This window comes from Oncorhynchus mykiss, chromosome 14, assembly GCF_057628025.1.
Source record: "Oncorhynchus mykiss isolate SJ-2025 chromosome 14, ASM5762802v1, whole genome shotgun sequence".
In the NCBI taxonomy this organism is placed as follows: domain Eukaryota; kingdom Metazoa; phylum Chordata; class Actinopteri; order Salmoniformes; family Salmonidae; genus Oncorhynchus; species Oncorhynchus mykiss.
Genome location: NC_143035.1, coordinates 11,469,891 through 11,495,409, shown reverse-complemented (window position 1 = coordinate 11,495,409; position 25,519 = coordinate 11,469,891). Strand labels below are relative to the sequence as shown.

The 25,519-nt window shown below is 39.6% G+C and overlaps 1 protein-coding gene across 2 annotated transcripts; it reads right to left on the bottom strand.

Moving 5' to 3' along the window:
- Positions 1-976: 976 nt before the first annotated feature.
- Positions 977-25,467, bottom strand: LOC110488792 (NLR family CARD domain-containing protein 3). 2 transcript variants are annotated; one of them, XM_021561181.3, is made up of 9 exons: positions 25,306-25,467; positions 21,386-21,496; positions 19,127-19,199; positions 12,893-13,118; positions 7,794-9,591; positions 7,269-7,442; positions 6,945-7,118; positions 6,758-6,804; positions 977-2,299 (listed from the first exon to the last, which is right to left on the bottom strand). In XM_021561181.3, exons 1-9 carry the CDS (start codon positions 25,344-25,346, stop codon positions 1,776-1,778), a joined length of 3,168 nt encoding a protein of 1,055 aa, XP_021416856.3. In that variant the 5' UTR covers positions 25,347-25,467; the 3' UTR covers positions 977-1,775. The 2 variants fall into 2 exon arrangements, with proteins under 2 accessions (XP_021416856.3, XP_090054494.1); XM_090198368.1 differs by lacking the exons at positions 977-2,299; positions 6,758-6,804; positions 6,945-7,118 and having other exon boundaries at positions 7,265-7,442.
- Between the last annotated feature and the right edge of the window lie 52 nt (positions 25,468-25,519).

Genomic DNA, 25,519 nt, shown 5'->3' with positions numbered 1-25,519 from the left:
TTAAAAATCAAAAATATATATATTTTTTTATATACCAAAAATACGAAAAATACAAAAGTACACGAGAGGACAAACAAAACACGACTACACTGCTACGCCATCTTGGTGGCACAAAATAATCAAAGGTCTGACTGCACACAGATGCTTTGGAAAATGGTCACAAAGGGGGACCAGTGTGTTTGTGTTTCAGGGGAAGGGGGTGGATCTGATCTCCATCACCTAGAACTTGACACTGGTTAACCTCTACAGGATCGGAGGGTTACTTAGTACCAATGGAAATATCATGGTACAGCTTTATGGACACTCAATCACTATGGTACTTTTTAATGGTAAATGTACAAACATATATTGTGATAAATACATTTGAAACGTGTATATCATTATGGTAAATGGTGAAATAAGTATAGCTAGTTATAATTGTAATGGCTTGGCAGATAATAAGAAAAGACAATCAGTATGTACCTGGCTTAATTATAAGGAATATAATATCTATTATTTACAGGAAACTCATTCAACAATTTTAGATGAAGTTGTGTGGGAAAATGACTGGGGGTTAAAGAAACACAAAAGGAAACTCAAAAGGGGTGATGGTATGTATCAACAGCCATTTTTATCCGAATGTGCAAATTGTCCAAACAGATCCTCAAGGTAGATGTTATTGGACCATAAACAGATATGGCTCATTAATAAACAGATATAGCTCATTAATAAACAGATATGGCTCATTAATAAACAGATATGGCTCATTAATAAACAGATATGGCTCATTAATAAACAGATATGGCTCATTAACCTTTACAGTCTAAATAATAATGATCCACGATTCTTTTAGAATATATATAATAATTGATCAACCCTACAAGGGGTAGGCAGGGTAGCCTAGTGGTTAGAGCATTGGGCTAGTAACCGGAAGGTTGCAAGTTCAAATCCCCGAGCTGACAAGGTACTGCCTGTTCTGCCCCTGAACAGGCAGTACACCCCCTGTTCCTAGGCCATCATTGAAAATAAGAATTTGTTCTTAACTGACTTGCCTGGTTAAATAAAGGTAAAATAAAAAACAAGCAATACAAGACTATTATTATGGTAGGAGATTATAATACAGTTTTAAATACCTATATGGACCATAAAGAAAATCACACTACAAACCCTCAAACCCTACAAACTATCACCCTCAGGAATTCACAAATGTCATGGATATTTTGAAACTAGTGGATATATGAAGGCTTAAATACCCAGACCCAGTGAGATATACATGGCAGAGGCTCAATCAAGCTAGTCGTCTTGACTACATTCTTATGTAATTCTCTCTGGCACCAGAAGTTTAAAAAGTGTTAATAGGGGACAGAATGCGGTCGGACCATCAAATAATTGGCATATATATATATATTACTCTTACAGTAGCACACAGACATGAAACAAAGAAACAGAGTCAATAACATCTGGGGAAAGAACCAAAGGGAGTGACAGATATAGGGGAGGTCATCAGGAAGGTGATGGAGTCCAGGTGAGTCTCATGAGCCTCAGGTGCGGGTAACGATGGTGGCAGGTGTGCGTAATAATGAATAACCTGGCGACTTAGAGCGCCGGAGAAGAGGTGCGGGAGTAGACGTGACAATATACACTGTATGTTATCTCATAGTTTTCATGTCTTCACTATTATTCTGTAGGAAATAGTAAAAATAAAGAAAACCCGTTGAATGAGTAGGTGTGTCCAAACTTTTGACTGGTACTGTAGTTCGAAATCCCCCAAAAACCCTTGCTGGGTATTTCATCTGCTAAATTGAAAGAGAAGATTCACCATTCCAAACCCTAAATCCTGGGTAGAGGGCCTCAGTGAATGTAGCGTGGAATGTATACAGGTGGGTCAGTGTGCCAGAGCAGACACTGTAGAAGGACAGAGTGCCGGCCGGCCAGTCCAGATATACCCCTACTCTGTATGAGTAGACTGAGGGAATGGGTATTGTAATGGTCTTATTACTATGCCGGGCAATGTAATGATCTTCAGCGCACCGCATTGTCCAGGACATACGGTTATGGCCTAGGATAGAATCATTTTCCGTTCCTTTCCTGCAGATTCCTTTGTATGCCACTCCAATATAAGCCCCAAACCCACTCCACTCTACCTCCCAGTAACAGCGCCCAGTCAGACCCTCTCGACACAGAACCTGCGGGTAACACTCAAATCTCGCTGGGTGATCAGGATACGGCTGCTCTTTCCCCCATGTAATCTTTCTGTTCCCCTTGGATAGAGTTAACAGTTTGTGTGCTGTGTTCGGTTCCAGTATCAGCTCACATGTATCTGATGAGGGAGACAAAAATATCACAAGATGAACCTTCTTAACACCAACTCTTTGAACCCCATCAAAAAGTATTTCTGCTCACAAGGAACAAGTCTTCTAAGGCAAACCAATACTTATTTCACATAGGATTCACAGTATGTTGCCTGTAAAAACAATTGGCCAATGTTGGAATGCACTCTTTTCAAACCGCTCCATCTTAACCTCTTTCTTGTCGGCATTCACCGTTTATATTGCCATTGATTTGCCGGCAACTAAGCAAGAGACATTCAACTTTGACCCTGTTGTTGCGACTGTTGTCATGGTAACCTGACACAGCAAGCAGCATTGATCAAGTTCTAAATTCCTTTGAACAGAATGCACCCCGAACAGAATGCAATGCACTGCTTTCATTTATTCACATTCACAACAGTAAGTTAGAAGCTTGCCATACTAATTTGTAAATAATTTGTACACTGAACAAAGATATAAATGCAACATGCAACAATTTCTAAGCTTTTACTGAGTTACAGTTCATATGAGGAAATCAGTCAATTTAAATAAATTCAATTTAAATACATTCGTTATTTATTCATCCTAATCTATGGATTTCACATGAATGGGAATACAGATATGCATCTATTGGTTACAGACATCTTAAAAAAAGAAGGTAGGGCGTGGATCAGAAAAACAGTCAGTATCTGGTGTGACCACCATTTGCCTCGTGCAGTGTGATACATCTCCTTTGCAAAGAGTTGATCAGGCTGTTGATTGTGGCCTGTATAATGTTGTCCCACTCCTCTTCAATGGCTGTGTGCAGTTGATGGATATTGGCGGGAACTGGAACCCGCTGTCGTACACGTCGACACAAAGCATCCCAAACATGCTCAATGGATGACGTGTCTGGTGAGTATGCAGGCCATGGAAGAACTGGGACATTTTCAGATTCCAGGATTTGCGTACAGATCCTTGCGACATCGGGCCGTGCATTATCATGCTGCAATATGAGGTGATTGTGGCGGATGAATGGAACGACAATGGGCCTCAGGATCTCTGTGCATTCAAATTCCCATTGATATGTAATTGTATTTGTTGTCTGTAGCTTTTATTTATTTAACTAAGAAAGTCAGTTAAGAACAAAATCGTATTTACAATAACAGCCTATCGGGGAACAGTTGGTTAACTGCCTTGTTCAGAGGCAGAATGACAGATTTGACCTTGTCAGCTCAGGGATTTGATCCAGCAAACTTCCAGTTATTGGCCACTAGGCTACCTTCCACCCATTAGGCTACCTGCCGCCCACTAGCTAATGCCTGCCCTTACCATTTCCCAACCGCCACCATGGGGCACTCTGTTTACAAAGTTGTCATCAGCAAACCACTTGCCCACACAACCCCATACACACGTCTGCCATCTGCCCGGTCCAGTGGTAACCGGGATTCATCTGTGAAGAGCACACTTCTCGAGCAAGGCAGTGGACATCGAAGGTGAGAATTCTTCCGCTGAAGTCAGTTATGCTGAACTGCAGTCAGGTCTAGACCCTGATGAGGACGACGAGCACGCAGATGAGCTTCCTGAGCCGGTTTCTGACAGCAGAAATTCTTTGGTTGTTTAAACCCACAGTTTCAACAGCTGTCCGGTTGGCTGGTCTCAGACGATCCCGCAGGTGAAGACGATGGATGTGGAGGTCCTGGGCTGGCATAGTTACACGTGGTCTGCGGTTGTGAGGCCGGTTGGACGTACTGCCAAATTCTCTAAAACGACGTTGGAGGCCCTTATGGAGGAGGCTCAAAACGTGAGACATCTGTGGCATTGTGTTGTGTGACAAAACTGCACATTTTAAAGTGGTATTTTATTGTCCCCAGGACAAGGTGCACCTGTGTAATGATCATGCTGTTTAATCAGCTTCTTGATATGCCACACCTGTCAGGTGGATGGATTATATTGACAAAGGAGAAATGCTCACTAACCTGGATGTTAGCAAATTTGTGCTTAACATTTGAGAGAAATAAGCTTTTTGTGCATATGAAACATTTCTGGGATCTTTCATTTCAGCTCATGGATCCAACAATTTACATGTTACGTTTATATTTTTGTTCAGTATAGTTAATTGATTATTGAATGTTATCGATGGACACAACTTTGTACAACCAAAACATAGTCTACAAAGCCCGCGTCTGCTCAACAAACTCGAACTCGAGAACAAATTGTTTGGTTGGGCTGCTGCAGTTCGCAAACGATATCTGCTTCTCTCCATCGCAGCAGTCAAGTCATTCCGCCAAGGGTCGTTCACAATCTAGTCCTATTGCGGCCGCAAATAGACTTCGTTTCAAAGGTATCAAGAAATACTCTTATTTGTAGGCTTAGTCATCACAAATGTACATTGTCTGAAGCACACTTTTGTTAGTCTCATTCACAAATTACAGCTCCAATAGATCACCTATGGCGAACGAGAGTCTTGTAGTATCATGACTCTTTTGAGGTTTTAGTTAATCGTTCGCGGGCAGGGGGTCCTGCGCGCTCTGGGCATTACTGAATTAAATAATTTGAAAGTTTCGTTGTTTTAAAAAATTTAAATTTAAATTTAAAAAATCTGTTTCAATAAAAAGAGTTGAACTTCCCATCACTAATGCCTGCTAAATTAGACAGTGCGCTCCCATTAGGCCATGCACATTTTACGACGCACTTTCTACCACGTAATCTAGTCTACACAGCAGGACTATAGTGCGGTTAGGACAACAGCTAGATTCAAACGTTTATCTGGTAGCGAGGAACACATGTAACCTTACGACTGGTAAATGGTGTTCCTAGAGATTATAGATATACTAGATATGCCTTTGTTGATGGGGAAAATGTATTTGGTGATGCAGGACACATGGTTAGGGTTATTTTCCGTTGCCACCCACCAGAATAATCCACAACTAAGGGATACATCTCAATACAGCACAATATCGCAATACACAGACTCACAAAATTGTGTCCCACAGCTAACATAAACAACATTTTTCATGCATAGAATGTAAGGATTAGTTTCTCTGCCAGGAAAAGATTATGCCTATATATGGTGTATTATTCATGTATGACACGTCGAGTCGAGAACGGAAGGTTTAAAAAATCCAGATGTAGTTTTCATTCTGTGTTCTTTCACTTTAAACTCAATTAAAGGCCCAGTGCAGTCAAACACGTGATTTTCTGTGTTTTATATATACTGAGTGTACAAAACATTAGGGACACCAAGTGGATTTAACAAGGGAAATCAATGGATCATAGCTTTCATCTGGATTCACCTGGTCAGTCTATATCATGGAAAGACCCAGTGTTTCTAATGTTTTGTACACTCAGTGTATATTTCCACACTATGAGGTTAGAATAATATTGTGAAATTGTGAAACTGATGATCGAGCCATTTTAGTGTAAGAGCTGTTTGAAAACACCACCTGCAATTCCAGTCTCTTTCAGTGGGATGGAGTTTTGGCAAGCCTGGTGACATCAGTTAATAGACCAATAAGAGAGTTCCAAACCTCTCTGCCAATAACAGCTAGTTTTCAGTTTTCCCCTTCCCACTCAGACATCTCCCAGACAGTCCTAGCAAAAATCTTGCTTGAGAAATTGTTCTTTGCTAAGAAGCTATTTATGTTTCTTGTTGACCATTTTAATTGAAGACAATCACAGTAAGGTCTTAGGCGTTACCCCAACAGGATTTGATATTGAGATTTTAAAAAAGCTGCAATGGACCGTTATTGTATTTAACCTTTATCTCTAGGCAGTGGTTATACAAAGGGTGGGTCTAATCCTGGATGGTGATTGGTTAAAACCACGTTGAATAGGGGGATAGTGTTAGCTAGAAACGAAGTTCACAATCTATGTTTGTCTATGCAACTTTACACAGTTTCTAGCTAGCTTGCTGACCTTTTCTAGCTAACTACGTTGGCAAAATCAACCGTCTGCTGCTTGACAGGGTAGTCCACAATGGATGGGAAACGAACCTCATCCACATGCATTTTATATTACTTAAATATTCAATTAATGGACTCTAACATTGAGAAAGAGGGGAACCTGTAGGGCTTGGCTAGCAACCTCAGAAATAGAATGGATGACCAGATGTGTCGGGACTATATCCTCGTGGAAGGATGTAATAGTATGAATACATTTATCAAAATAATGTTTTTCACGAAAATATCGAAATCATTATTTGAATGTGTTGGTAACCACTGTATAAAAAGTATAATGCCCTCAAAGCATTGGTTTATAGGATATATTGGTATGGTTTGCAACACTTGTGGCAATATATTCTATAAACCACAGCTTATCTGGCATTGTCACTTAATTATCCACTGGTTGTTAGAAAGGATTTGAGGAATCCAGAGCCTTGTATAGAAAAAAAAGCAATATAGCAATGTCATCAAGCTGAACAATCTTCAAACTGTATATGGCCCTTCATACAAAAAATGTGGCCTATTGTTTAAAAGTGACCGACTTACATTTCTTCAGGCCAGATTTTAGCCAGTACTCTGCATCATTGTCCACACTGTAGGAAAGAAAAAATGTCATAACAATCATGGTAAGAGCTCTGAGATCATAAGAGAAACAAACTCTCCACATATCAAACTGGTATCAAACCTTATCCATGGTGAACACTAAAAAAGTAATTATTTTGCTGCCTTATACCTGAGTTTTTCCAGTTTGCAGTGTGTATCCTCCAGTTCAGCAGACAACGATTCCACACCTAAGTCTCCTGGGTGATTGTAGCTGAGGTCCAGCTCTACCAGGTGTGAAGGGTTTGACCTCAGAGCTGATGCCAGTGAAGCACAACCTTCCTCTGTGACTCCACAGAATGACAACCTGATGAGGCAGAAACTTTCCTCTCAGATATTACTCAACATTTGGTCTCTTAAGATGAAGTTTCGTATTGTTAAGCCCGAAGCAGTTCATCGAAAAATCATAAAACATGTCCCTGTTTGAAAATATTTCCCACACCCTGTAGGGACTCACCTTAGTGTCTCCAGTTTACAGTGTGGACTCCCCAGTCCAGCAGAGAGCAGCTTCACTCCTGAATCCTGCAGGTCATTGCTACTCAGGTCCAACTCTCTCAGGTGTGAGGAGTTCGAGCTGAGAGCTAAAGCCAATGCATTACAACATCTCTCTGTCAGGTTGCACCCATTTAGCCTAAAATATAATATATATAAAACATATAAGAAGTTTTGCTCTTCTGTATGTTTTACTGTGGCAACTTATACAAGATCCAAAAAATGTTAGATTAACAAAACAAAGTTAGTGTCAAGGTTATAGTGACTATAGGCTAATAATAGCTAATAATAGTATACATTAAGAATAGTTAATGTAAATGTTACTTCTAAATAGCCAAATGTATGTTTTGTGTAACTTCCTCATTAATACATGTAGCATACTTCAGTGAATATAATTCATTTTTAAGCTGACATAAATAAAACCATGGCCAATAAAATTATTTTTTGGTATAAGTCTTTTCTGTTTGACAAAAGAGGTATTCTTTCTTACAGCGCTGTTGTGGAGGCTTTGACCACTGGCAGCAATCTCAGGAGACCTTCCTCTGATCTAGAGTATTTCCTCAGGTCAAACACATCTAACTCCTCTTCTGAGGTCAGCAACACAAAGACCAGAGCTGACCACTGTGCAGGTGAGAGTTCTTGTTTGGACATGCTTCCTGAACTCAGGTAAGCTTGGATCTCCTTAACTAGAGATTGATCATTTAGCTCGTTTAGACAGTGGAACAGATTGATGCATCTCTCTGGAGAGGGATTTTCCTTGATCTTCTCTTTAATGTACTCAACTGTTTCTTCATTGGTCTGTGAGCAGCTTCCTGTCTGTGTCAGTAGGCCTCGTAGGAGAGACTGATTGGACTCCATTGAGAGACCAAGAAGGAAGCGGAGGAACAGGTCCAGGTGTCCATTGTCACTCTGTAAGGCCTTGTCCACTGCACTCTTGTGCAGGATGGTTGCAGGTGTATCTTTACATATCTGAGGTTCTTTGGAGGTGGTTTGCTGTTTGTCCATAAGATTAACATTGTTATTGGTGAATGTGAGAAACACATACAACGCTGACAGAAACTCCTGAATGCTCAGATGTACAAAGCAGTACACCTTCTTCTGGTACAACCCACACTCCTCTCTGAAGATCTGTGTACACACTCCTGAGTACACTGAAGCTTCTGTGACATCAATGCCACACTCTCTTAGGTCTTCTTCATAGAAGATCAGATTGCCCTTTTCCAGTTGTTCATAGGCCAGCCTCCCCAGGTTCATAATGATCTCTTCATCAGATGTCTCACTTTTCTCTGCATCTTTAGAATATTTCAGGTTTTTGATTAGCTTGTTGAAGACCATGAAGTGTGAGTACATTTGGGTCAGTGTCTTGGGCATCTCTCCACTTTGAGATTGACCAAGTATTCTCTCTAGAACAGTGGCTGAAATACAACTGAACACTGGTATGTGGCACATGATATAGAGGCTCCTTGATGACTTAATGTGTGAGATGATTTTGCTGGCCAGGTTCTGATCATTGATTCTCTTCCTGAAGTATTCCTCTTTCTGTGTGTTTTTGAACCCTCGTACCTCTGTCACCCTGTCAACACACTCAGGAGGGATGTTATTGGCAGCTGCAGGTCGGGAGGTTATCCACAGTTGTGCAGATGGGAGCAGATTCCCCTTGATGAGGTTTGTCAGCAACACGTCCACTGAGGTTGACTCTGTGACATCACAGCAGTTGTTATTGTTTTGGAAGTCTAGAGGAAGTCGGCACTCATCCAGACCATCAAAAACAAACAGAACGTTGTACTTTTCATAATCTGTTATTCCAGATTCTTTGGTTTCCATGAAAACGTGATGAAGAAGTTCCATCAAACTACGTTTTTTCGACTTCATCAAATTTAGCTCCCTGAAAGGCAGTGAGAATATCAACTCGACATCCTGGTGTTCTTTTCCTTCAGCCCAATCTAGAATGAACTTCTGCACAGAGACTGTTTTTCCAATGCCAGCGACTCCCTTTGTCAGCACAGTTCTGATACCTTTGTCTTGTCCAGGTAAGGGTTGAAATATGTCATTACATTTGATTGGTGTCTCTTGTCTTGCTGATCTCCTGTATGCTGTCTCAATCTTTCTCACCTCATGTTCATTATTGATCTCTCCACTTCCACCCTCTGTGATGTAGAGCTCTGTATAGATCCTATTGAGAGGTGTCTGGTTTCCTTGTTTTGCTATTCCCTCAAACACATCCTCACACTTCTTCTTCAGGTTAGATTTGAGTTTATGTTGACACAGAGCAAGTTCACCCAAAACACCTGAAAATGCAAAATACACAAGTATATGTATTAATGTACTGTACCTTGGATAAAATCAGGACTCATCTCTGAAAAAGTGTTGAATTTTATTGACAATTTCTATTTGTTTTGGGAGCGACCGCAGTTCCTAAAAAGAGACGGCCTGCACCCAAACAGGAGAGGGGCTTGGATTCTGAGTGCTAACATGAAAAAAGTAGATCAAAAGTGATGGGGTATCAATCCAATTGTCATACTTGAGCAAAAGTAAAGATACCTTAATAGAAAAGGACTCAAGTAAAAGTCACCCAGTAAAATACTACTTGAGTAAAAGTCTAAAAGTATTTGGTTGTAAATGTACTTAAGTATCAAAAGTACATTTAATTGCTAAAATGTACTTAAGTATCAAAAGTAAAAGTAAAATTATAAATAAATTCAAATTCGTTATATTAAGCAAACCAGACGGCACCATTTAATAATTTTTTACGTTTATGGAGAAAGGCAGGTGTGTTTAATGAGTCCGTCAGATCAGAGGCAGTAGGGTTGACCAGGGACGTTCTGTTGATAAGTGTGTGAATTGGACCATTTTCCTGTGCTGCTACGCATTCAAAATGTAACGAGTACTTTTGGGTGTCAGGGAAAAATGTATGGAGTAAAAAGTATTTTCTTAAGGAATGTAGTGAAGTAAAAGTAAAAGTTGTCAAAAATATAAATAGTAAAGTAAAGTACCGATACCCCAAAAAACACCTTAAGTAGTAGTTTAAAGTATGTTACTTAAGTACTTTACACCACTGCCTACTGAACATAGCATGTTTGTGTTAGAAACTCAGCGGATCTGAAATCCCGCAAGCTGTGGCCTTGGACTGATTCATGTAAATGTCAGAAGTTTGATTTCGAAAATGTAACTTTTTGGAATTCTGGCTTCTCAAATTAAAGTGGACATTTTGATAATTACTGAGACTTGGTTAAAAAAAGTATGTGCCAGACTCTGATATGTCTCTAAATGGATATAATGTTTATTTATTTGACAGAGACAGCAGAGGTGGGGGTGTCGCCATATTTATAAAGGACAACTTGAATGTTGCTGTGTGTATTACCACCTATGTCCACAAGCAATTTAACTTCTTAGGGGAAGGCCCCTTTTTTTCTCAATCTCCACCTGAATGACGTGCCCAAAGTAAACTGCCTGTTGCTCAGGCCCTTGAAGCCAGGATATGCATATAATTGGTACCATTGGAAAGTAAACACTTTGAATTTTGTAGAAATGTTAAAATAATGTAGGAGAATATAACACAATAGATATGATAGGAGAAAATCCAAAGAAAAACCAACCGGAATTGTTTTTCTTTGAGAGACCATCCTCTGAATTGGACCATTATACCCTTCAGATTACAAATCAGAGGAAGAAAAGTAAGTGAATATTTAATCGCTATTTGTGAATTTATGAAACCTATGCTGGTGGAAAAATATTTTGATGTGGGGCGACGTCCTCAAACAATCGCATGGCATGTTTTCGCTGCAATAGCTACTGTAAATCGGACAGTGCAGTTAGATTAATAAGAATTTAAGATTTCAACCAATATAAGACACTTATATGTACCTAAATGTTTAAGATCCATAATTGTTATGATTATTTATTTGAAATGCGCGCCCTCCAGTTTCACCGGAAGTTATCCCGCTAGCGGGACGCCTAGGCTTTTAAATGTCTTGTCCTAAATGTGGGCCTTGGTAATAATGCCCAACTAACGTTAGTGGGAGTTTGTCGCTATCCCTCAGCCCTCCCAATTGCTCTTAGCAAATTGTCTGAATTGCTGTCTATCTATGCTAAATCTGAATTATTCACAGTTGTGCAGATGGGAGCAGATTCCCCTTGATGAGGTTTGTCAGCAACACGTCCACTGAGGTTGACTCTGTGACATCACAGCAGTTGTTATTGTTTTGGAAGTCTAGAGGAAGTCGGCACTCATCCAGACCCTCAAAAACAAACAGAACGTTGTACTTTTCATAATCTGTTATTCCAGATTCTTTGGTTTCCGTGAAAACGTGATGAAGAAGTTCCATCAAACTCCGTTTTTTCGACGTCATCAAATTTAGCTCCCTGAAAGGCAGTGAGAATATCAACTCGACATCCTGGTGTCCTTTTCCTTCAGCCCAATCTAGAATGAACTTCTGCACAGAGACTGTTTTTCCAATGCCAGCGACTCCCTTTGTCAGCACAGTTCTGATACCTTTGTCTTGTCCAGGTAAGGGTTGAAATATGTCATTACATTTGATTGGTGTCTCTTGTCTTGCTGATCTCCTGTATGCTGTCTCAATCTCTACTCATTCAGAAGTTTTCAAAAAATGGACCTCGACCAGGCTGACAAGGCTATGTTGGAGCTGCAATCTGATTTTGTTGCCTTGCAGAAAGTCCTTGTTGATTTAAAATTGGTACTTAATGCGGGAAAAACTAAATGTATGCTGTTCTCGAATTCTCATAGAAATATTTCAGAAGGCTTACGCATTTATGCATTGGATGGTTCTTTCATTGAGCAGATTCCCACCTATACAGTAAATATCTGTGCTTTTGGATTGATAATAATTTGCAGTTTAAAACCAGTACAGAGCTAGTTAAGGAGCTGGGATTTAAAGTGGGCTTCTTTTATAGAAATAGATCATGCCTCTCCCTGAACAGCATGAGGAAGATTGTACATTCAACTTTCCTGCCAGTTCTTGACTACAGTGACACCGTTTATCGGAATGGTGTAGCCACTACTCTTAAACTTTTGGATGCCGTCTACCATAGCTCCCTTCACTTTATCACAGGTGATAGTTTTAATAAGCATCCCTGCATCCTGTATCAAAAGCAGGGGCGGATTGACCATCTGGCAATTCTGGAAATTGCCAAATGGGCTAGACCATTTTTTGGTGGGTGGGCTGGTCAGAATTGACCCACACAAAAATCTATAATTTTTTACATAAAATAAAACAATGAAAATGGTGACATAACCGGCAACCCATGGGCCTGATAAAATTATATTTTTTAGATTTTTGCGCAATTTCTCTGTTATACTTATCTATAATGATCCTTTGGCTAATCAGAAGTCAACGGTCACAGTCATCAGTTAGACAGCCAAGATCATGGATCGTACATTTTTTTAAAGGGTGCCTATAAACTTATAAAGAGCACATTCTACATTGTCACCTCAATCAAAACTTCATATGTTTGGACAGCTAAAACCATAATTTGGTCAAACAGTTAAGTGCATTATCCTCATGATTCCTGTAATGAAAGTGTCTGCCCTGTGGGCATAAAAGATTGTAAAGATTATCAGAGAACCCTTACTTTTCTCCAGTGTGTCAGCGAGCTCCTGCTGGTCCATGTTCCTCAGAATTTGCAGTGTGATCTTCAGAGCCCCCTCTCTGGCACTGCTGTCCTGCCTCACTTCTTTGGCATCCACTAATTCTTCATCCTCCTGATTCTCAATGCATTCTGGAAGATCTGGACTCAAAATGTTCTTGAATCTCTTCAGTTCTCTCTTCACAAAAGTGATGATGTTGTCTTCAAGCGACTGAAACAGACAATAATTGTTTCATTATAACCAACACTAAGGGTGATATTTTCGCTATGCAATACAAAACAGTGAGAAAAGTTGCCCAAAATTGCTAGAATGACTAAATAGAAAAGAGAAGACAATAACTGTTTTAAATATTGGGGCATTCCATTTGAATTTGTTAAAAAAATATATAATTGTGATGTTTTGGATCTTCCTCAACTGAAATCCATAGAAAGGTCCTTTGGGGAAGGATGTTAGGCATACGTTTGAAATCAGCATCCAAAATGACCCAAAATAATTATCAAGAAAAAATTCAAAGGACAATGCTTTTTTAAAAACCAAATCTCTATGTTATAGAAGTGTCCAGATTATTATTTTATTTTTTAAATGAACCCCACCAGCAATATACTTCCTCAGGAGCATTCTGCAGAATGGGGGCATGGATAAAACATGAACTAACCCACTGGGCATAAACTGGCTAGGCTATATCAACGTCGTTTCAACGTAATTTGTTGATGTATTGGGACGTGAAATCTATGTTCAAAATACATCCGATTTTTTTCAAAGTAATCAACCTGTTTTGAGGGTTATGTCTTCATGGTAACCAATTTTTAACATAGACTAACGTAAAATATGGTGAATTTGTACCGTTGAAACAACATCAGATCTTCAATGTAATTTTCACTGTAAGAAAACAACTCAAGGCTGGGCAGCACCTCCTACTGGAGAGTTGATCTATCTACAGCTATTCCTTCCGTCTCCCATCCAGGGTTTTGAACCAAGTCCCTTTGATATTTGTCACTGTCTATAATCAATGTTCTATCCTGAGAATGATTGTTGAAAAGTCTTTACTTAATAGATTCACTGTTGGTATCGAAGTCATTCCAAAGGGTAGGTTCAACAGAGCAAATGAAATGTAAACATACGTTAGCAATTATATATCAGTAAAACTGTACCTATCAATAAATATATGTTTAAACAATACACACAATCCAGAAAAATTAAGAAATATCAGCACAGGCAATGTCAGAGACCGGAATATAAATATATACTTTATACATATAATGTATATAAAAATACATACAATATAATGGTGTGTAAAGACAGTACAGTGCCCTGCTGAATTATTGGAACCCTAGTTAAATATGAACAAAAAAGGCTGTTGTTTATCAGCTTGATATTACACTCAAAATATCATATGAACCTAAACTTTAATTGAGTTAAATGATTTTATCCAAAAACATGCATGTCGCCTCCCAGGTGGCGCAGTGGTCTAAGGCTGTGCCACCAGAGATTCTGGGTTCGAGCCCAGGCTCTGTCGCAGCCGGCCGTGACCGGGAGGTCCATGGGGTGACGCACAATTGGCTCAGCGTCGTCCGGGTTAGGGAGGGTTTGGCCGGCAGGGATATCCTTGTCTCATCGCACACTAGCGACTCCTGTGGCGGGCCGGGCACAGTGTACGCTGACCAGGTCGCCAGGTGTACAGTGTATCCTCTGACACATTGGTGCGGCTGGCTTCAGGGTTGAATGTGCGTTGTGTCAAGAAGCAGTGCGGCTAAGTTGGGTTTTGTTTTGGAGGACGCATGGCTCTCAACCTTCGCCTCTTCCGATTCGGTACGGGAGTTGCAGCGATGAGACAAAACTGTAACTACTACCAATTGGATACCACGAAATTGGGGAGAAAAAAAAGAACATGCATGTCACAATTATTGGCACCTCTGCATTTAGTACTTTGTGCATCCTCCCTTTGCCAAGATAAAAGCTCTGTCGTCTCCTTTAATGTTTGATGAAGTGGGAGAATCCATAGGAAGGGATCTGAGACCATTCCTCCATACAGAAACTCTCCAGATCCTTCAGAGTCCTTGTTCCTCGCTTGTGAACTCTTCAGCTCACCCCACAGGTTTTCAATGGGGTTTAAGTCATGGTCCTGGGATGGACATTGCAAAAGCTTGATTCTATGGTCAGTGAACAATTTTAAGTGTAGATTTGGAGGTATTACTTTGGTACTTTGTCCTGCTGGAAGATCCAACAACGACCCAGTTTTAGCCTCCTTGTAGAGGCAGACAGGTTTTGGCCTAAACTCTCCTGGTACTTGATGGAGTCCATGATGCAATCTATCCTAACGATGTTCACAAGGCCTTTGGAAGTAAAACAGCTCCACAACATCACAGATCCACTACCATACTTCACAGTGGGGATTAGGTTATTTTCAGCATGACCATGGGTCTTTTTACACCATATCTACCGGTTGTTTGTTGCTAAAAAGCTATATTTTAGTCCCACCAGACCATAGTACCTGGTTCCAATCCAAGTTCCAATGACATTTAGCAAACTCCATGTGCTTACATTTGTGGTTTGGTGACGGCAGAGTCATTCTTATGGCTACCCTTCCAAATAACATGTTGGCATGGAGTTGGTGTCTAATTGTAGTTTTGGAGACTTGGTGACCCCAAGATGTAACCAACTTCTGCAATCCTCCAACTATGATCCTTGGAGATTTTTTTACCACTTGAACAATCTGTGCGTGGGGGCAAAAAACACTTGCCTCCTCTTCCAGGCAGGTTCTTCACAGCTCCAGTTGTTTACAATTTCTTAATAATTGCCCTAATAGTGGAGATGGGTAGTTACAGGCATGTAGCTATCTTTATATAGCCATTGCCTGATTTGAGAAGGTCAACAAAATGTTGTGTCTTCATTTGTGTGTTCTCTGACCTTTCCCATTTTGATGGATGATTAAGGGACTTTAGTCTGTGTGTCATCTCATAATACCACAGTGAAACAGGAAGTCTTTATAATCCGTGATTCTCTGGAGTCCCATATGTCTCGTGTCTGAGTACTGTCGTTTTGCCTCTTTGATGTCCTTACGGAGGTCGTAGCTGTTTGCACACTTTCAGTCACCTTGCGATGGTTAAATGAGGTGGTTCCAACTATCAGATTTGCATGAATACTGCCATCTATCCACAGTTTTTGGTTTGGATAAGTTCTAATCGTCACAGTGGGAACAACATCCTCTATCCACTTCCTGATGAACCCAGCCACTGAGTCAGTATCTACATCGATACTATTCTCAGAGGGGACCCGGAACATTCAAATGTGATTAAAACAATCTTGAAGCATCCTGTTTAAGTTTCTGCCTATAGGTGGGGAGGAGCAGAATGAAGGAATGATCTGATTTGCCAAAGGGAGGGCGAGGGAGGGCCTTGTAGCCGTCCCAGAAGGGAGAGAAGCAATGATCCAGGGTCTGTGTTGTGAGTGTAGCACAGGAGGTGTGTTGATAGAATTTCAGTAGTGTTTTCCTCAGATTTCCTTTATTAACACTATTGTTTAAATTCAGCCCAGGATTCAACTAAAAACAGATGATACATATAGGCCTAGGGTTTCAAGCTTTTGTTTATTCCAAATGGAATCTACAAGTTAATAATAAATATGTCGGATTCACATCTCCATCTCAACCAAAGAATAGGATTAAAACAAATCAAACTGTATTTATTTATTTTAAAGTTTGATTTGGTTTGATTTAGTCCTGTTCTTTAACTTATAGTTTTGGTTGAAATGGAGATGTGAATCCAATATATAAATTATTCATTTGTAGACAAACTGGATTTAAAGCAAGACTCAGTGGCACAGATGGAGCTGTCCAAGCAGAAGTAACAGGTCCTTCAAATGTTGATATTTGGTTTCGTTGACAACCAAACACAATTCAATATAACTTTTGTAAGGCAATATAGAGCTTAATGTTAAGGATATCTTACAAACTAATGTAACAGTATTTATTCAACCTTAAAAGTAGTAACACATCCATGTCCACATTTTGAGGTTACTGTAACAATGAATGTCTTCTTATGTAATCATAGAAAGGGTGCATGTTCAGGGTCGCAGGTCTGTGGAAATCTTCACAATCGCTACAATAATCTGCACAGAATTTCAAACAGCAATGTTCTTTAATGTAATCTGAACAGCAATCCAGGTCATTTGGTTGTGCTATTAGATGAAGCGCAGTGATAATACATTAAGCTGTTGTATAAATAAAATATCTGACGTATTCCTATTTGAACTTCGACGGCTTTTAAATGGTTGAAAGTGCAGTGATCAGACATTTAGGTGAAAACTAAACTAAAAAACAGACATACATTCTCCATTGGAATTTGGTTGAGCTTTTAGGTGGTTGAAAGAACTGGGAATTCAACAAACTTTTGGCTGTCTTTTTGAGTGGAAAATAGGTTGGAATCTCATTGATGTAGCAAATATTTACAAATTCTCCATGTGGAAATGGCATGGTTTTCCCAGTGGGAAGGCTACAAAAACAGTCAAAAACATCCTTTTAGAAACGGCGAACTCTCCGTATGTACGATCTTAATTTGATCACCCTGTAACACATCCGGCTGTGATTGGGAGTCCCATAGGGTGGCGCACAATTGGCCCAGCATTGTCCAAGCTTGGCCGGGGTAGGCCGTCATTGTAAATGAGAATTTGTTCTTAACTGACTTGCCTAGTTAAATAAAGGTTACATTAAAGTTTAAAAAATATGTTAAACCCTAATTTTGACATCATAGGAATTTAAAATGACAACATCTGTTCCATTTTTTAAAGGCATGTCTCCCTCCATCCTCGACCTTTTCTAAATAAGTCCATTTTTAATTAACACACTGACGTTGTTTTCATTTCGATATCATAGAGTTTGTGTTATAAGCAGATTTACGTGGACATGTCATTTTTTTTTACCCCTGCCTTCACCCGACAGTTGTCTTCCATCTGGCAATGGCACATCGAAACCTAAACTATATCGAAACAAATTTCACACATAGGCCTATAATAGTAGAGACAAAGCCTAAAGACAATGTTACATTAACAATAGTCTGATGTTTGACGATATTATCAATTGTCCTGTGAATGAAGAGACTTATGAACAGCGCAGCATGTGTAATTGCATAGAATGGAACAGAGTTGACCAAAAAGCGACTGTTTCCAGTCATCCTATAGAGGTTCATTAAGGTCACATATTTTGATTTATATAACCTGGTGGTGGTCCAAACAGAGGATCCACTTCGGGAAAGTTTTATTCCTGGTCATAATGTTGGTAAGTTGACGTTGCTCTTATATCCAATAGTTCTTCCCGGCTGTATGTAATAAGACTTAAGATTTCCTGGGGTAACAGTGTAAGAAATAATACATAAAAAAACAAAATACTGCATCGTTTCCTAAGAACGCAAAGTGAGGCGACCATCTCTGTCGGCGCCATGATCTCATGGTGAGACTTGCCAGAGACTTGCATTGAGAGACTTACATCGAGCTACTTCCCATAGACGGATCGAGTGGTTTCAACAGAGAGACGACAGAGAAAGACATCTACGCGTAAATGTATGTAGCATTTCTAATGCGAATGAGCAGTTGTTAGGGTGCTAAATATTCCTATTTACAGGAAGCGTCGTTTCCAAATGTACGTACGATAAGTCTTTGTCTCTCTCGCTCTTTATCTTTCCCCACACCTTTCCATTGTGTAACAAGCCATCATATCGGGTTAGTCCACTAGGGACTGTTTTCATTGCATTATGTTAGTAATCAATATCCTATACCGTGTGTGTGTGTTTATGTATTTCTGTGTGAATATTTCGTTAGTTAGTAAATAAACTTGTTTTTAACTCGTTTTTTGAACTAGATTCATCTAGATTAGATTCGGGTTAGGGTTTGTGCAGATTCATGAAGTCAACGACATTCAGAATGAGATTGATATGAGAAAATGATTAATTGATGACTGGTATGAAATCAATATGTTCTTGAGTTAATTCGGGAAAAAGTAACTCATTGAATAAACTCTTCCTGTGGTGCCCCAAATTCCTAATGAGTTCATTGTCACATAATTCATTTAATAGAGTAATAATTAAATGTAGTAGGTAATTATTCGATGAATAGCATTCATTACATTAATGATAGTCACGTCACGACAACTCCCAACCAAGATTTAATATCAGAGATGACAGGAGTTGGAACCACCACAGTATGTGCAAAGAAAGAAGCCAACTCACCTTAAATATGAAGGACAGATCTGTTTGACTCTGATAACTGGGAATCTCTGACTTTAATCTCTCCTGTTGATATCTGGAAGAAAAACATTACGTTCATTTTGACAAACTATGCCGGACACAAAGAGCATGATACGTGCCAAAGAATTTCAATGAAACTAGGCGCAGGGAGATTGGAGTAAATTGAGCCAAAGGGCTAAGTTGGGCCACCCTTGTTTAAAGGAAACCACACACAAAATGAATAATTTCACCAAATACAGTGAGCTCCAAAAGTATTGGGACAGTGAGGATTTGTCGTTGTTGTTTTGGCTCTGTCCTCCTGCGCTTGGGATTTGAAATGATACAAAGACTATGAGGTTAATGTCCAGGCTGTCATCTTTAATTTGAGGGTGTATTCATCCATATATGGTGAACCATTTTAAAATTACAGCACTTTTTGCACACAGTCCCCCCATTTTAGGGGACCAAAAGTATTGGGCCAAATTCACTTATATGAGTGTTAAAATAGTCCTGAATTAACCTTGGATAATGACGAGTGAGAAAGTTATAGATGCACAAATATCACACCAGACATGCCACCCTCTCACCATTACAGTAACTTTCTCACTCATCATTATTCATGATTCATTAAGCATTATCCGTAATCCTGTTTTCATCCACATTAATGTAGAAGTACTTAGAAACATATTCTTATTCACAATCAAATTGACTCCAGAATGACACAGTACATTATTTACCATTCATTTCTATTGGGTCGAAATAATCCCTAACACAACCAAAACAAACAGCAAAAGCATCCAACAAGCTTGTAGTCACAAGCTTGGTATAATCATTTTGTGCTCGGAATATGTGAACAAATACTCAACTTTTGAGTACTTTAATACACAGAAGTGAATTTGTCTAAATACTTGTAGTCCCCTAAAATGGGGGGGGGGGGGCCTATGTACAGAAAGTGCTGTAATTTCTAAACGGTTCACCCGATGTGGAGGAAAATACCCTCAAATTAAAGCTGGCAGTCTGACAGAATAAAACACCAAGTCAAATTAATTTATTGTGTTAGAGGTTTCATAATGCTTGTATCCAAACCAGGGTTTCCCGAACTAGGGGTGGCAAGAGAAAATGTGTGTCTGGTTCATAGAACCGGGGTTACGTCAGTAACCTCTGGTTGCCGCTAGATGATGTTGTGATAAACTATAATTCATACTTTCAACCGTACTGATGGTCTGAAAGGTATAGAGTAAAGTAGAACAGGGGCTTGTACTCTGCTCACACCAGCAAAGACTTAGGCTTCCAGTGTCGTAGCATGTAAAAACCCTACTGTTTTCTCGACGCCATAGTAAATCTCCTGGGCAATTCCACGCCAGAAAGGCCCAAAAATGGATCTGCCAATTCTTACATATAAACTTCATTGGGAGGAAGGATGTTTGATAGGCTTTTGACATTTTTATCACAAACCATTTTAGGCCCTTTTTAGACCTATAAGGTACAGTATATAAGGTATATACCTCCTGTAAGACCGAATGTCCTTTGCTCAACATCTTGGTATCATTAATCTCCCTATTATGTGCTATAAAATATGAAGTATGCCTACATTCTGAAATACAAAAATTCACATGAATTTATTCATTAAACAAAGTACCCATTTTGAGTTTGTTCATTTTTAGAGATATCCGTTTACGACAAGTACATCACATTTCCAGAGTGGGTGCGCTGCTACTACTCAATTTTATGAGCACCACCAACACAGTGAATGGGAAAAGGGATTCAAATGTAACTCCCTGGTGATTTGCTGAGGGTGATTGGTCAATCAGTTGTAGAAAGACCAACCAATAGATTGTGACTGTATGTTACACTGACCAATGGAGTTTGTAAACACTAAAATAACATAATATGATAGGTTACATGAGTTACGTGGAACTGACCTATTGTTTTTAATTTCCAGACCAATTGATTGTGTGTGTCATGCATATATGCTTCTAATGGTTAAAAAACTATTGAGAATATTACAACCTGACATTGTAAACAGACAGACACAAAAAATAAATGAGAGAGTAACTTTCTAGAGGAAATAGTTGATAATTACTTCCTAATTCATACAATTAGCATAATATCAACAGCAACAATTTGTTCAGATAAAAAGTATCCAAGTTGTGTGCTTTGTGATTCCATAGACAGAGAGGAGTCTTAAATCATTTCCAAAGTTTAGATGTGGGGGGTGGGAAAGATGGAGGGTGGATTATAAGAGCTGTCAGACATTCTTACCTTTGAGCAGTTGGGAAGTCTCTAAATTGTAATGGAAATTCCATAGAATGATCACTCTGCATGGACGTACAGCTGGGTACAGGTGAGTCTGTTCTCTCCTGGTGGACTGGGCTTTAACACAGAGATATAACAGTTACTAAGAATACTTTGTTATTTCTAAACAAGTTTGGAACACTACATGCTTGATAAAAAGGGGGAAACGTTACCCTGTTTCTGTCTATTTTCCCTTTCAATTTATTTTGATATTTTGAAAGGGGTTATAGGGGGAGATACAGCATAAAAGTCATAGGTGGGGTGAGATTTGATCCCTTACCACTTGTGTTAGGGAGACCGTGAAACTACTGCTGCGCCACACTCATATCTAATCCGCCTGGCAACACCACATTACAGCCAATCTCTGAGATTAAATATCATTTCCCAGTCAATCTGTCAATCCTGACTGGTTGTATCACTGCCTGGTATGGCAACTGCTCAGCCTCCGACCGCAAGGCACTACAGAGGGTGGTGCGTACGGTCCAGTACATCACTGGGGCCAAGCTTCCTGCCATCCAAGACCTCTATACAAGGCTGTGTCAGAGGAAGGCCCTAAAAATGGTCAAACACTCCAGCCACCCTAGTCATAGACTGTTCTCTCTACTACTGCACGGCAAGCGGTACCCGAGCGCCATGTCTAGGTCCAAGAGGCTTCTAAACAGCTTCTATCGCCAAGCTATAAGACTCTTACACATCTAATCAAATTGCTACCCAGACCCTCAGACCATTTGCCCCCCTCCCCTCCCCCTCTCTTTTACTCCACTGCTACTCTCTGTTGTTATCTAAGCGTAGTCACTTTAATAACTCTACCTACATGTACACTACCGGTAAAAAGTTTTAGGACACCAACTCATTCAAGGGTCTTTATTTATTTTGACTATGTTCTACATTGTAGAATAATAGTGAAGACATCAAAACTATGAAATAGCACATATGGAATCATGTAGTAACCAAAAAAGTGTTAAATCAAAATATATTTTATATTTGAGATTCTTCAAATAGCCATCCTTTGCCTTGATGTCAGCTTTGCACACTCTTGGCATTCTCTCAACCAGCTTCACCTGGAATGCTTTCCAACAGTCTTGAAGGAGTTCCCACATATGCTTAGCACTTGTTGGTGGCTTTTCCTTCACTCTGTGGTCCAACTCATCCCGAACCATCTCAATTTGGTTGAGGTCAGGGGATTGTGGAGGGCAGGTCATCTGATGCAGCACTCCATCACTCTCCTTCTTGGTAAATAGCCCTTCCACAGCCTGGAGGTGTTTTGGATCATTGTCCTGTTGAAAAACAAATGATAGTACCACTAAGCCCAAACCAGATGGGATAGCGTATCACTTCAGAATGCTGTGGTAACCATGCTGGTTAAGTGTGCCTTGAATTCTAAATAAATCACAGACAGTGTCACCAGCAAAGCAACCCCACACTATCACACCTCCTCCTCCATGCTTTACGGTGGGAAATACACATGCAGATATCATCCGTTTACCCACACAAAGACACGGCGGTTGGAAATAAAAGTCTCCAATTTGGACTCCAGACCAAACGATACATTTCCACTGGTCTAATGTCCATTGCTCATGTTTCTTGGCCAAAGCAAGTCTCTTCTTATTATTGGTGTCCATCAGTTGTGTTTTTTGTAGCAATTAGACCGTGAAGACCTGATTCACACAGTCTCCTCTGAACAGTTGATGTTGAGATGTGTCTGTTACTTGAACTCTGTGAAGCATTTATTTGGCTGCAATTTCTGAGGCTGGTAATTCTAATGAACTTATCCTCTGCAGCAGAGGTAACTCTGGGTCTTCCATTCCTGTGGTGGTCCTCATGAGAGCCAGTTTCATCATAGCGCTTGATGTTTTTTGTGACTGCACTTGAAGAGACTTTCAAAGTTCTTGACATTTTCGCTATAGACTGACCTTCATGTAAAGTAATGATGAACTGTTATTTCTCATCGCTTATTTGAGCTGTTCTTGCCATAATATGGACTTGGTCTTTTACCAAATAAGGCTATTTTCTGTATACCACCCCTACCATGTCACAACACAACTGAAGGAAAGAAGGAAAGAAATTCTAACAAATTAACTTTTAAGAAGGCACACCTGTTAATTGAAATGCATTCCAGGTGACTACCTCATGAAGCTGGTTGAGATAATGCCAAGAGTGTGCACGTCTGTCATCAAGGCAAAGGGTGGCTATTTGAAGAATCTCAAATGTAAAAAATATTTTGATTTGTTTAACACTTTTTTGGTTACTACATGATTCCATGTGTTATTTCACAGTGTTGATGTCTTCATCATTATTCTACAATGTATAAAATAGTACAAATGAAGAAAAACCCTTGAATGGGTAGGTGTTCTAAAACTTTTGACTGATAGTGTACATATTACCTCAATTACCTCGACTAACCAGTTCCCCCGCACATTGACTCTGTACCGGTACCCCTTATATGTAGTCTAGCTATTGTTATTTTACTGCTGCTCTTTAATTACTTGCTACTTCTATTTCTTATTCTTATTAGAATTTTTTTAAACAAGCAATGTTGGTTAGGGGCTCGTAAGTAAGCATTTCACTGTATGGTCTACACCTGTTGTATTTGGCGCATGTGTAAATAAAATTAGATTTGTTCAAATTTGATTTGATCAGTTCACAGTCGTCTTGACACTTTGCAGTACAGCGCAGGTCAGGAATATTTTTGTCTCCTTTTCGTATCCAAAATATGTAACATGTGCGTAGGCTGACTGGAGCTGGTGCTGTGATGAATCATTTATCGTATTTCCCCCCTTCCAGGTACACATTCATAATAATATATATTTTTAAATGGAAATATGTTACAGGCGTTTGTGTGTGCCATGTACACGTTTTGGGGTGTTTTGTGTTATAGAATATTGAAATTGTATAGAAATGCAGTAGTTGAGCTTATTTTTTATTTGTGAGAATTACAAAACATCTTGGGATGATTATAGGAGCTGACAGACATTCTTACCTTTGAGGAAATGGGATGTCTCTAAATCTTAATGGTATTTCCAACTAGTCTTTTAGGGTTACCAAGTCTCTTAATCTACCATTAGACGCCATCTCTGAAATAGCTGAATCCACTGAATTTGAAGGGGTGTCCACATACTTTTGTATATCTAGTGTATAATGCGTTGCAACAGTGCTAGGGTGAAATTGGTATCTCAAAGCAGGAAGACAATCATTTGAGATCAAAAGATCATTCAAGTTTGGATTTGGTAATCAATTTTGGAATTGGTTTTATGAGGTAGCGATAGGATTGTTTTAATGCCACAAAAATGAGGATATTGATCCCATCAGAAGGGGGGATTCAGGGTGGATTTAGAAAGGTTAAATGTAGTGTAATTGAGACATTTCAGTGTAACTAATATGGGGATCTTTGTAAAATGTCCTACCTGAAGGTTACCAACTGTATCCCCCTACACCTTCATGTAAAATACATATGGTTTTATTTTCCTAGGCAAGTCAGTTTAGAACAAATTCTTATTTACAATGATGGCCTAGGAACAGGGGCAGAACAACATATTTTTACCTTGTCAGCTCAGGGATATGATCTAGCAGCCGTTCGGTTACTGGCCCAACGCTCTAACCGCTAGGCTTCCTGCTGCCATAATATATTACACCAAAGCGATTTTAACGATCCAGGAAATGAATTTGTTTATTCTTTTCAGACACTTAAATAACTCTAAACCTAACAAGCTTAATTTCTATGCACCTATGTAAAAATGTAGACGTACATATTCAGATGCACACACACACACACACACACACACACACACACACACACACACACACACACACACACACACACACACACACACACACACACACACACTCACACACACACACACACACACACACACAGAGTAATTTCTTACTTGTGCTGTGTTTCTTCCCCTTTGTCCTCTGAACTGTCCATCTTGTTCCTCTGATGGGTGTAGAAGAGTGGTTGTTTTTCCAATGTACTAAACAATTCTCTAATGTGACGTACATCACTGCTCCTAGCATTCTTTGGTTGAACTTGTTTAACCTGTACAACAAGTCTGTCTGTACATATTAGAGTCGGGCGAGGTCACAACCCTTGTTTACTGG

What these genes read in the sequence shown, in the direction of transcription:
- LOC110488792 (XM_021561181.3), bottom strand. Translation starts at nt 25,346, where the DNA reads ATGGACAGTTCAGAGGACAAAGGGGAAGAAACACAGCACAA. An exon ending in CGCTGACACACTGGAGAAAA is followed by an intron (nt 9,592 to 12,892) that starts GTAAGGGTTCTC and finishes TTGCATTTTCAG; the next exon opens with GTGTTTTGGGTGAACTTGCT. An exon ending in AAAATCTGGCCTGAAGAAAT is followed by an intron (nt 2,300 to 6,757) that starts GTAAGTCGGTCA and finishes CTCCCTCATCAG; the next exon opens with ATACATGTGAGCTGATACTG.